The 14,082-nt window shown below is 42.6% G+C and overlaps 1 protein-coding gene across 2 annotated transcripts in view; it reads right to left on the bottom strand.

Annotated features, from left to right (window-relative positions):
* The window catches only part of CORO2B (coronin 2B), a 42,118-nt gene extending 31,652 nt beyond the window's left edge, over window positions 1-10,466 (bottom strand). Inside the window, exon 1 of one of the 2 annotated variants that reach the window (XM_072148730.1) lies at window positions 10,231-10,466. Coding sequence is in view for 1 of the 2 variants with exons in the window: in XM_072148729.1 (XP_072004830.1) it covers window positions 10,311-10,325 (15 nt within the window). In the remaining variant the exon portion in view is untranslated. The remainder of the gene's footprint in view (window positions 1-10,230) is intronic. The other variant, XM_072148729.1, reaches the window with a different exon arrangement.
* Between the last annotated feature and the right edge of the window lie 3,616 nt (window positions 10,467-14,082).

The raw sequence follows: 14,082 nt of genomic DNA, 5'->3' as shown, positions 1-14,082 counted from the left end.
TATAGATAGAGGTGAATCTGAAAAAACCCTTGGGGGCTGGGGTGGCAAAAACTTCAGTTTTTTGGGTTGGTGTCCGGCCAGAAGTCCCGAAACCTTTTCAATCAATGAGCAGCCACCTCGGACTACAAGCCATCACTTCCAGTGTTGTCCCCTGGTCCAAGGAGGCCAGTCATTTGCTGCGGCTGAAGCAAGCCCGTAACCTGACGCAGTCCCAAAAAACAGAAGTACCCAAGAACCATGGGAAATAGGTAATCAATATGTTTTCCTCCTCATCCTCACTGTTAATGCAAACATCACTCTTAACCGGTTAAGGACCGGGCCTTTTCACGTTTTTTCATTTCCATTTTTCACTCCCCACCTTCAAAAATCTATAACTTTTTTATTTTTACACGTAAAAAGCTGTGTGACGGCTTGTTTTTTGCGTAACAAATTGCACTTCATAGTGATTGCATTGAATATTCCGTGCCATGTACTGGGAAGCGGGAAAAAAATTCCAAATGCAGTGAAAATGGTGAAAAAACGCATTTGTGTCGTATTCTTGTGGGCTTGGATATTACGGCTTTCACTGTGCGCCCCAAATGACGCATCTAATTTATTCTTTGGGTCAATACGATTACAGGGATACCAAATTTGTATAGGTTTTATAATGTTTTCATACATTTACAAAAATTAAAACCTCATGTACAAAAATTTTTTTTTTATTTTGCCGTATTCTTGTGCTTATAACTTTTTCATACTTCGTTGTATGGAGTTGAGGGTGGTGTCATCTTTTGCGACTTTTGATGATGTTTTAATTGATATTATTTTTAGGACTGTACGACCTTTTGATCACTTTTTATAAATGGCAAAAAAGTGCCAGTTTTGACTTTGGACGCGATCCAAAGTTACAGGGGTTAAACGCAGTAAAACAGTTATTATATTTTAATAGATCAGGCATTTTCGTACGCGGCAATACCTAATGTGTTTATGATTTTTACTGTTTATTTATATTTATATCAGTTCTAGGGAATGGGGGGGGATTAGAATTTTTAGTTTTTTTTAACTTTTTTTTTATTTTTATTTTTACTATTTTTCAGACTCCCTAGGGTACTTTAACCCTAGGTTGTCTGATTGATCCTACCATATAGTGCCATACTACAGTATGGCAGTATATGGGGATTTTACTCCTCATACATTACAATGTGCACATTTATGCTAATGAACCTCTGAGGCTATTGGGGTATAAAGCCTGGCGAGCGCTTTGGGATAGGGCTACACCACGCCCCTGTAGCCTCTTAAGTCTTTCCTCTGTTAGCAGCCCTACAGCGCAGCACTGAGCCAAATTACTGTGCATGCATGGGTACATTGTATTCATGATGGTAGGTTTCTTCTAAACAGCTTTATACGTCTCCACCATTCACATTTGCAGTCTAAGAAGCAAATTACTAAGTGCCTGCAAGTTCTGCTGTCCATGCAAAATGCGCCTGCAAGAGATATGCAGGAAATGCTGATAGATCTGCTAATGGATATAAAGTAATGGGGAATATAATGCAGTGTTTCTGTAATGGATCAGAAAAGCTCCTGCAGCTCAGAAACTATTACAAAATACTCGTCAATCGAGATTGTCTGAGATTTTGAGAGATATTTTGGCCAAGCTTCACCAACTATTGTTGGGGCCCCCAGAAATAATCTCGTATCTGATGGGGTATGTAATAGCGCCACCACAAATTAAATATTGACATTGATATCAATGGGCTGTTTATGTATTTCATTGATCGTTCCAGGATAATAGCCTCTTTGTAGCAGGGGCATAACTACAGTGGTAGCAGCCACAGCAGCTGCTATAGGACCCGCAGTGTCAGGGGGCCCCGATATCTGTGGTAACAGGTATGTATATACAGTAACTGTGTACTGTATATATACTATATGTGTGCACATATTTTTGATGTCTGTATATGGTATTGTCATTATTTATGTATTTGCTGTATGTTTGTGTGTATATGTGATGTGTATATGCTCTATATGTGTGTGCACATGTGTTGTGTATATGCTCTATATGTGTGTGCACATGTGATGTGTATATACTGGATGTCTGTGTATATGCTGTATGCATTTGGCACTGTATGTATATGCTGTATGTATTTAGGTTGTGTATATACTGTGTGTGATTGTAACTCACGTGTAGCCACCCTCTATTCTGGCTAGTGAATTTATGTTTCCTGATGTAGACTTAAGGAGGTTGTCTGGGAATAAAAATTCTTTGATGTATATACTGTATATATACATCTTTATAAAATCATTTTTAAAGCACAGGCACATATATATATATATAAATACATATAGATATATATAAATTGTATGCTTTGACAACCCCTTATCCGTAAACCCAGTACCCTATTTCAGAAAGACTATTTTCCTAAGGAAAGTTATCGGAAAACTCCTTTGGCAGGGATCTTTTCTTTATTGGCACACAGTAAAGAGAAGATTTGGAAATGAGGTGCAGATGTCTCAGCAGCTACGGATGTAGGGGATAATGCACATAGGGTTGTGGCAACCTTTGCCATTGAGTCAGCATTTCCTATTTGTGTCTTTTGCTACGAGCCTATTCAGACAACTCAATTTGGATTGGGAAACCGCTCCATGTGTTGGCCACATTTCCAGGGCTGACCGCAGCTCATCCAGCTTGAAATTATTAATTTATGATACTGCCAGCTATGCTGTGCCATTTGACTGATCCTTTGAGTGCTAGAATGTACCTTTTTATGATCATCCCGGCCGCCTTCTCTGACGGGTGCTAGGAATATATTTGTTATGTTTAGCCATTTTGTTACATATAGGTCCCAGATGTCATTGTTTTCAGAATAATTATTGTTAATAAATTATTTACTGAAGACCTTATGGCTAAGATTGAGCCTTCAGCAATAGGATTAGACAGCTAATGTATGGGTGGTATCACAGTAGAGCGCCTGGGACTCCATTCACAATATATACCAGGGCCCCCAACTATAAAGTGACTGTATACTCTCCATCAAATCACTCCCCTGCATTGCCCTGCATGTAATTTACATGGATCAAAGACAGTTTTTACCTTGTTGAAGTGTTGTAAGAGTGTGGACATTTTGTTTTCCTACATGTCGCTCCACTGACATCTAAACCAGGGCCCTAGGCACTGGGTCTGAACAAGCCCCCATCAGAGGCCTGCTTATACTCCCAGGATGTGCTTGTTATGAAATTTTGTCAGTGTTAACAATGGGTGAAACATATACCGTAACTAGATTACGAGGGACATGTATCACTCCTATTGCCTTTTTTTTCTTTTTTTGTGCAACTTTTAGTGCGACTTTTCACAGTTTACAACTTTTTAAAGTAAGTACAGTTGTACTTAGTTTTGCACCCAAAAAGTCTCTAATTAGTCTACATCTGTTTTGGAAAGATACATTAAGGAACACTGCAGTAGACACAACCAGCGGCGAATCTAAAAAGTCCACAAAAAGTAGAGAAAAAAAACAGATCAAAATAAAGATACATGTCCCCCCAGACTTACTTTCAAAACTACAATTACGGGCTAAAAAGTCCCACACCGAAGCAAAAAGTTGCAGAAGTGAGACTAAACAGGCAACTCATCACATGTATCACAAAGGGAAAAAACTTCAGTTAGCCAACTTCAGGAAACTTGAATAAGTGGCAGCTGAAAAACTATGATGCATGTGCCCCTACGACCCAACTTCTTCAGGACAATTGCCAATTGTGTTCCCAGTCCTCTATACTGCGAAGCATCTCCCATACATTATGACACCCTGTGCCCTCCAATAGACCATTTACCTCTCTCCCCACACTTCTTTGGACTACCACTCTCCTATATTCCTATACAATCCTCTGCCCCCACTCCTAAATACTTTTTGGGCCACCTCTCCTTTAGTTTATGATTTCCTGAGTGTGCAGTGATAATCTGGCCAAGTATAAAATATAAATAAATATATGGGAAATAATCATGCTCCTGAGGATGCCCCTTCTTAACTGGACTCAACCAAGAAGTATAGATTCTAAGATATTTAAAGGATAAGTCAACTTTGCAACTACCACATAGTGGAGAGTTGTAGTAGTCCAGGCAACAGAATCAGAAATAGACAATGAATTGAATTGAAATGAAATGAAATGAATTTACCATCCGATCTTATAGAATATCTCAGATATAGAATATCACAGATACCAAATCTCATTAGCTTTTTACATGGGTATAATATTATGCCAGGTCTACTTATAAATCCACTGTGTATGCAGATTTGAAAACTTTTTCCTGCGAAAGAATCAAAAAAAGCCCCCCTCTTGGTGTATGTAAATACTCATTCCTTCTTCTAGTTAGTAAGTAGCATCGGACATGTCACCCTCCCTTTTTTGCTTACCCTGTGGTTACTATAGAAAATGAATGTAATGCTCAGGGTCACAATACCTTCAGATGTTGAGTACAGGGTTGGTACCAGATTTCAGTAGGCCCCTGGGCGAAAGAGCCTCAGTAGGCCTCTTTGCAGTGAACTCACGGGGTGGGATTAACAATTCAGAAACTAAAACAGTCTCCTGCTCCAAAAATATTCCCTCGTTTATCATCCTAAACAATCCCCACATGGTTATCTTATATAAAACCCCTCACACCCTATAGATGCATTAGATACTGCCCTCCTCACCCCATGGATTCCTTAAGTACAGCCTTATGTGGGCCCCCCAAGCAGCTCTGGGCCCCGGCACTTGCCCAGGTATGCCCAGTGTTGGCACTGGCCTTGGTTGAGTAATCAAGTAAGCTTGAGCCAAGGCCCATATCAGCTGCTTACCTCTGTGGTAAGTATGACCTTAAATTTATTGCATTTTTCGCAAAAATCAAAAATTTTGTTTTCATAAATAAAAAATAGAATGTTATATAGAATGACAATGGTATGTCTGAAAAGCTTATAAAGGGACCTAAATATTGATGTCCTTACTGATGGGGTGATCTGTGAGCTGGCAGAATCCCTTTAGGTCCTTCTATATCAATCCCTTTATCATAGATTATAATAAATACTTCCCAGACATTAGAGTCTAACGCAGCGATCACTGAGCTGCATCTATATCTCCAATTATAACGTACATACTAATTTACCCAATCCCCAGAGTCTCCACCCAAATACTTCTAGCAAATATGCCTTTTTGTGGCTAAGGACACGATATATTTAGCCCTTCAATTAAGTCCTTTAAGCAATGACCTTGCAATCATTTGACAATGGGAAAGCAGGGGCATAACCAAACCTTCTACATCTACTTTTCCATAAACAAAATGCCCTGCTCATACATAAGTAATGAGGTCTGATTGTTAATGGCTGATGATTAACTCCCGGGTGCTCCCGCTTTCTTCATTTTTCCTGTCTGGATAGGTTTTATATGCTCAAATAAGCAGCGTCATTGAAAAACATGACAGCTCCCTAATATATTTGATCAGCAGAGAGTGAAATTTTCCGATAAACCCCAACCACTATTTATAGACAGCAATTAGGGTTAATGATGATGTATAATGATTGTTCTGCCAGGTACTGGATATACAAGCATAGCACATGTCACCTTATAGATCCTACATGATGTCACTTCTTCTGCCTGACTGCTGCAGACTGCTACAAGAAACCTCCCCACTGCAGTATTCCCAATGTACTTTACTTATACACTGAAATATTCAAGGTGACAAGACACCTCCGGTGGGGGCATCTTTCTTCGAAAATCCCTTTTAAAACCATTAACCAATTTATGAATTTTTACATTCTGCATGATGGGGATAACCAAATGGTTAAAGTTAGGGATTAAGAATGTACTAATAGTTAGACAACCAAGAAACCCAGAGTGCCTTTGGCATGTTATTAGCGTTTTAATTAATGCAAGTGCAGCACGGAGTTAACACGCATTAACTCTTTCGAAACCGGCACGCATTGCAGGGAACATTGGCACTGGTGCTGTCAGTAGAATATAAGTGTGTTATATACTGCAACACTACAACTAGGCATGTACATATAATACCGTACATTAGGAATATGCGCTCAAGTAATATGCATATGTCCCTAAAACTAACTATGATACTAATTAACCTATATAAGCAGTTTGACCTTTTATATCTGCAGACGGTATTAGGCAGGAGCTTTTGAGATATATTTAGGTATTAAACAGGAGCCTTTAAGATATATTTAATCATAACTTATATGTTGTTGGTAGTGGCAGGGCTGGATAAGGATTCATACAGGGGAGTAACTACAACGGTAGCAGCCATAGCAGCTGCTATGGGGCCCCAGTGTCAGGGGGCCCCATCATCCAACCTGACAAACTAAAGAATGGAGGATGTACACCATTATATACATATTAAGGGGGAAGTGGGGCCCCATTCAGAGGTCTGCTATGGGGCCCTGCCTCTCCTAGTTACGCCACTGGATTCATTTTTCTAGATTGTAACTTATCCAAAAGCACTGAGAGTATGTCCTCACACTGCTGTTCTCTTAGCACTTTGCTGTGAGCTGTGATGGACAATCCCTCCCCACTGTTCTGAGGAGTGACATAACTTGAAGGTAATGGGCCCGAGTGCAAAGTCTGTGCTAGGCCCCCGACTATAATGTAGTGGTTATAGTACTAGTCCTCTCATATGTGAAAGTGACACTTTATGGGCCCCCTTAGCCTCTTGGGCCCGGTTGCGACCGCACTCTGTGCACCCCTTTCAAGTTACGCCCCTGGTTCTGTTCTGAGTAACTTTTGGTTAAATACTAGAGTAGATCCAAACAGCTGCCAGATTCCCTTCAATGTGAAAGTTATTTGCAACTTGCATTAGTTTTGAGAGGTCTCTATCGCCCTTTGCTGACTAGAAACATTTTATGGTAAAACAGATTCCTTCTAGAACTGGAGACTATTATATGGGCCCAGATATGTGTCTAGTATGAGATACAGGGAAAAATATATCATCTGAAAAAAGGATTAGGAAAGGAAATACTGCACTTTATTATATATATAATATATAATATATTTTATTAATTTATTATTATTATTATTATTATTTCCCCACCCTGCACCTACACTACTTTCTATATTCTTGCATCTCAAAATATTCTCCAGGCAGAATCAGATATTGAGCTGCCTGGGACAGAAATTCAAAATTGGCACAGTTGCCCATCCCCCCTGACTACACATTTCTGACTTATGGTTGTCGGCCCACAAAGTCTTCAATGAGAGGAGAGAGTCAACTATTTGAGTTCTCTATGTGACGTGAGAACAGTACTAATATTAAAGCTGTGTTGTTATTGATAAATTGACGACTGGGTGTAACCTTTACCCTTTGGTCTAATAATATTAGAACTGATTGGACAGCGTGACTGGGCGTTATTAATTTTATTTATTCATTTCTAGTAGGAGAGATAGAGACGAATCAGACTTGTTCTAATATAGTTACTATAGTTAGCTACTATTTTAGTTTTTTTTTTCTTTTTAACAATTTATTCTAACTCAATTCAATCTTACACACCCAGTACCCACCATTCACTCTTCCATGTCTCTTCAGATGTAGCCCAGTGCAAAACTTTCATAAAACACAAGATGCATGTACACAATACAATGCTGAACTATAACATCCCATAACTGGTCTCCTCTGCCTGATTCATAAATCACTTACCTCCTGCTTTTCCATACAATTGCTGACACCCTTCCCCTTCCTAAATACATTTATGTCTTAAACCAGTAATTCCCTGACTGTTCCTTTTCCATAGTTAATAAATCAGAAAGCCGTCCCATTAAATCCATCCATATTTCCCTGGATCAGCTGTTGTGTCCTAAACCCGCTTATCCATCTGCTGTGCTTTCTGTGGCTCAGCTGAATTGTATACTATAAGGGTCCAGGCCTTCTGTTTGCTTCCTATTGATGTCAAAGGGCCAACATATACAGTAGTGCAGTACACACATCAGGGGCCTTTATTATCACCAGTTAAACGGAAAACTGGCGGTTTTTTTTCTCCTCTCTGCGCCTCTTGGGCCTGAATTTATGAAGTGTCGGCACCATAATATTGGCGTTTTTAGACACTCTCGACTCGTTCTATTTTTGGGTGCAAAATTTTGGCGCCGCTGGTGAATCCATCAGTTATTCGGCGCTTCTATTTCTCCTTTTTGAAGCGCAAAAATAGCCCAGCTAAAAGCTGATCTAGGGAGTACTAAATCTTTCAGTCTGTGCGCCAATTTATTAATCCCTTGCGCCACAAACTTACATCCCACTGAAAAATATAGAACGATTCCATGATGCCACATAAACTGGGGACTATGTCATATGAAATACTAATTTTCTATAACATACTAACAGCAGAAATCTACTCAGCTCTTCCTGCTTTATAACATGCTGCCTGCAAATAGGACACCATGTACAATCTGCTCATCTCCTCCTGCTCTATAACATGGTGCCTGCATAAAGGACACTATGTACAATCTGCTCATCTTCTCCTGCTCTATAATATGCTGCCTGCATAAAGGACACTATGTACAATCTGCTCATCTCCTCCTGCTCTATAACACGCTGCCTGCATATAGGACACTATGTACAATCTGCTCAGCTCCTCCTGCTCTATATCATGCTCCCTGCATGTAGGACACTATGTACAATCTACTTAGCTCCCCCTGCTCTATAATATGCTGCCTGCAGATAGGACACTATGTACAATCTGCTCATCTCCTCCTGCTCTTTAACACGCTGCCTGCATATAGGACACTATGTACAATCTGCTCATCTCCTCCTGCTTTATAACATGCTGCCTGCATAAAGGACACTATGTACAATGATGCTCAGCTCCTATGGCTCTATAACATGCTGCCTGCAGATAGAGCTCTATGTACAATCTCTTCAGCTCTTCCTGCTCTATAACATGCTGCCTGCAGATCAGATAGGACACTATAGACAACCTGCTGAGCTCTTCCTGCTCTATAACATGCTGCCTGCAGATAGAACACTATCTGTTCTCCTCCTTCTGTTCTTTATGAAGACATTTTTTGGTGGAATGACAGATGGCGGCCAAAACAAAATAAAGTTCTATGAACAGATGATCCAGAATTGTTTTTATATGAAGGAAACAAGTATTTACCAAAGTGGACATATCAAGAGAAGTGACAGGTCCTCTTTAATTTTAATGTGCGAAGAAATGGGAAAATGTCTTTTTCTTCTCTAGAGCTGTACTTATCAACAAGAATGTGATTTACTAAACCTACTAAAATTTTCATCATTTTTTGTCCAAATTCAAGTCAGTGTCAGCATAGCATGATCCATCGCATCTTATTACAAGTCTTCTACCAGTTTCTAACTATAATGTTTCTAATACAAATTTGGGGGAATTTATTAATTTGTGGCACATGGTTGCCGGACTTTAGCAGTGTTTTGTACTGGGGTTTTGCATTGTGGCACTTGGCTCTAATATATTTGACACATGGCAAGAAGAAAAAATGGGTGTCGGGAATAACACTCCACATTCATGCAGGGGTTCAGAAGTTGGTAGACTTGCTTTTTTTTGTCTAAATGTGCGCCATAAACTAGAAGTGCAGGAAAAGTGTCAGAAAAAAAAAACTGTGTCCAAATTGATCGACAAAAAAAAAAAAAGCTTGAGTGTTTTGTGGCGCCAACACAAAACTATTGGAACAAGTGCAAAATAAAAAATCGTAGGATTGCCCGACAAAAAACAGGCACAAAAACAATAATAAATCCCCCCCCCCCCGTTATGTTAAGCCCAGTTTATTACAACTTGACGAACATCCACTACAATTTGCTGCGTTTTTCAAACTATCCCCCCTTCCATATAATTTAGCTATTCCTCACCCACGCCCCCACGTCACAAAGCTTTAAGCAGCAGGTTGCACAAATGGTTTGGTTAGATTTCCATGTGTTCTCCCTACAGATGTCTAAAGATTAACCGGGGAGCTGTGGAGCCTATAAGACAAGAGTCCGTGTAAAGCGGTATTATGTGATATCCCCTGATTAATCCTCTGCTGGGACCCCATCCAAGAGATTACTGGCTGATTGTTGGGCAGTCTGTTGTATGGATGGGTGTTGTGGGATCACAGAGCTGCAGAAGCTTTCCGCAGTCTCAAAAGTCCATGGATATAACCGCAATGACTTCCCGTATCCCATGTAATGTACTTTACTGCCCCATTAAACATAATATTTACTCCAGAGATTGGAAATTCCTTTATAATGAAGGATATCCAGATGGATAGGATGCTGATACGCACATGCTTGTATGTATTCTTTCATCCCAGGCTCTTCCCCTCCCTCTCCATCTTCCGCATACATCAGCGTTGGCTCATCTTACCTTGGTGACAGTCATACAGAGCTGTGTCAGGGCAGGGGGACCAGGCGCCTGAGCTGCTGGCTTCTGACTGCAGATCTCTGTGCGTGGTGACTGCTTCCAAACACTCAGCGCTGCCTCCCCTCCTCCTCATTATTCCCATCCTTTGCTGAATTGTGATGTCACTCCGCATCCATACTGATCAGGCAGGAAGCAGCTCGGCCACGTTTAACCTGTTCTCTACTGGTACTACAAAATAACAAAATACTTTAACAAGACTTTTGAAGACTCTTAAACAAATTCTGGAGACAATTATTGGACTAGTAATGGAAGGATGTGTCTAGGACAGGCTGTGGGTTTATAAAGTATCTTGTGCCAAGTGGGAGCAGAAGCACAAGAGCAGCACCTGTTGGTGTCACCAAATATTAGAGATTTGATGAACGGAGGTTTTGAGAGATGCAAGCTCAAATTCTATAGTGATTCTAAGGGCACAACCATGATTGTAGTATTATATATCCCCAGGCTGTACATATGTTATAATGAATATATAAAACAATGACATTGGCTCTGTGTGATGCCAGGGATACATGACTATGCAGTTCTGGCAGTACATTACTTCTACCGATGGGCCGCAGAGTCTGGAGAAGGGAGATTGCAGTGTTACCAGGATAATGACTTTGCAGTCTGGTTAGCGTCTTGATTCTGCAGGTCTGCAAATAAAATGCAGGGAGTATACAGTGGTGAATCTGCAAGCTACAAGCGTAGTGTGGCGTCAGCCTATCTGCAGGTATACTGTACTATGGGGTGTAATAAATGGATGTCATGTTATGACTCAGCAGTAAGCACAGCCATCGTTTTTGGACATAGATCAAAAGGATGGAGACAAACGTCCTTGAAACACAGAACCTATGGTGACGGCTTGCCAGCGATCAAACATTGCCCTGGTGAGGGGAGTTCAAGTATCATATTAATACACAATGCAAAAGGGAGCGTTCATTAATTCTGGCGCAGGTTCTGTGTTTTTGGCGCACAAATCATGCAGTAATTTAGACTTTGGTGCAAGGGATTAATACATTGGCATACGATCAAAAAGGTTCAGAACTGTTTCAGGCAGCCGGGGCCCAGAATACCGGAGTGGCTGCCTGTTCCGGCCTAGGCACGCTTATGTCATGGTGCTTGGTATGGGGACCAGAGGACGGGCCTACAGCCTGGCAGGACTCCAGCAGTTGGTGTGTGCAAGTAATATGGAGGGAGAGGCTGATATACTGGTTTCTCCCTGGGGCAACCCCTGAAGTGTCTGTAGGAAGAATCCCTGGGTGATGGATGGGGAAGCCCGTGTTGGTAAGCAGCCGTATCCAGGGATCAGACGGAGGCAACGTTGTGCAAATCAACTTACAGTTCTTTATTCAACAGGAGGCCAAACGATTAACAGAAGATTCTCAAGCTGGAGGAGTCATGGAGAACCGGTCCACAGGATGGTTACACGAAGCCTGATAGTAGATGCGGGTCGGGCTAGATGGAGTCAGAGTGGTAGATATCAGTTCTGGGCTTAAGTCTCCGGACTTGCCCTGGGTGCTAGACAGTAGACCTGAGGCACCTGAAGTTCCTGGAATTAGGACAGTGACTGTGACAGACAGACCATGAGGTCTGGTTCTGTCTGTTGACTCTTTGCTCTGACTAGACTGACTGAACGTGTGCTAATGATGTTACATAACCTAATGATGAAACTTTTTCCACAATGCAAGACAGGGGTGGCTTAAATTTAGGGCCAGTTGTTTTAGTCTTTAGTGTTGCACAGTAGCAAGAGAATATTAAATAAAGTTTGAGCAATGTCCCTCTACCTTCCTTAGGGTTTGTCTATATAGAATGATTTGTTCATGTTTGTCCCATTCAACTCTTTTCGAAGCTTAGCCAAAAAAATTTCAACATAATGGGGGTGATTTACGCGCTTATCTTCATCCAGGATGGCTCGGTGAACTCCAGTGCGTTCTGATGCTCTTCAGCACAGCAGCGACACCTGGTGGCCATCGGAGGAACTGCCTTAGTGAATCCCGGCTGGACCTGAATCCACTGCAGAGAACGCTTCGCTGGATCGCAAATGGACCGGGTAAGTAAATCTGCCCAATAAACCTAAAGTGACATTTGTTGGTTGTCTGTATTCTTCTAGTTATTTGAATGACAATCACAGATTCAATTTGAGATGTTACACTTTCAACAACTAAAATAACAGACAGGCGAATAACATACAAGGCGGTTAAATAAGTACCCATGTTAGAAACAAAGATACCATTTTTTTCCAAATGTTTTTTTTATATGAATACGGGGAGGTGCGGCAGCAATTCAATTTTTTGTCGAAGCGGTCCAATAACTGAATGTAGTATTGTCCAGTGATCTTCTTCCTTTTTCTAAAAAATCCATGAGGATTACGCCGTTCGCATCCCAAAAAATTGCCGCCATGACCTTTCCGGCCGATGGGACCGTCTGTGCCTTCTTTGGAGCAGATTCAACAGGAGAAATCCATTGTTTTGATTGTTGTGACTCGGCTTATACACGAGTCACAAAATAAGTAAAAAATACTTAAAAAATAATAAACTTATATACTCACCCTCCGGTGGCCCCGATGTGCAGCGCTGCTCCCCCGATGTCCGGGCGGGTCCTCTTCTGGCTTCCGCGCCCGTCATCTGTCCTCTGTACATCGTGCTGGGCGCCGCCATTGCTCTCTCCCGGGCTGACATCATACTAGGCGCCGCCCGGGAGAGAGCAATGGCGGCGCCCAGCGCGATGTACAGAAGACGGGCGTGGAAGCCAGAAGATGAGCCGCGCGGACATCGGTGGGGCAGCACTGCAGATCGGGGCCACCGGTGGGTGAGTATATAAGTTTATTTTTTTTTTTAATGCTGGGCTGGGCTGTATACTACTGGGGGCAGGCTGGGGCTGGCTATATACTACTGGGGGCAGGCTGGGCAGTGCTGTATACTACTGGGGGCAAGCTGGGCTGGCTGTATACTACTGGGGGCAGGCTGGGCAGTGCTGTATACTACTGGGGGCAGGCTGGGCAGTGCTGTATACTACTGGGGGCAGGCTTGGCAGGCTGTATACTACTGGGGGCAGGCTGGGGTGGCTGTATACTACTGGGGGCAGGCTGGGCTGGCTGTATACTACTGGTGGCAGGCTGGGCTGGCTGTATACTACTGGGGGCAGGCTGGGCAGTGCTGTATACTACTGGGGGCAGGCTGGGCTGGCTGTATACTACTGGTGGCAGGCTGGGCTGGCTGTATACTACTGGGGGCAGGCTGGGCTAGCTGTATAATACTGGGGGCAGGCTGGGCTAGCTGTATACTACTGGGGGCAGGCTGGGCAGTGCTGTATACTACTGGGGGCAGTGCTGTATACTACTGGGGGCAGGCTGGGCAGTGCTGTATACTACTGGGGGCAGGCTTGGCAGGCTGTATACTACTGGGGGCAGGCTGGGGTGGCTGTATACTACTGGGGGCAGGCTGGGCTAGCTGTATAATACTGGGGGCAGGCTGGGCTGGCTGTATACTACTGGGGGCAGGCTGGGCAGTGCTGTATACTACTGGGGGCAGTGCTGTATACTACTGGGGGCAGGCTGGGCAGTGCTGTATACTACTGGGGGCAGGCTTGGCAGGCTGTATACTACTGGGGGCAGGCTGGGGTGGCTGTATACTACTGGGGGCAGGCTGGGCTAGCTGTATAATACTGGGGGCAGGCTGGGCTGGCTGTATACTACTGGGGGCAGGCTGGGCAGTGCTGTATACTACTGGGGGCAGGCTGA

Source organism: Engystomops pustulosus, chromosome 4 (genome assembly GCF_040894005.1).
Source record: "Engystomops pustulosus chromosome 4, aEngPut4.maternal, whole genome shotgun sequence".
NCBI classification, from domain to species: Eukaryota; Metazoa; Chordata; class Amphibia; order Anura; family Leptodactylidae; genus Engystomops; species Engystomops pustulosus.
The sequence above is the reverse complement of the archived record's forward strand: the minus strand, read 5'-3'. Positions and strand labels throughout refer to the sequence as shown.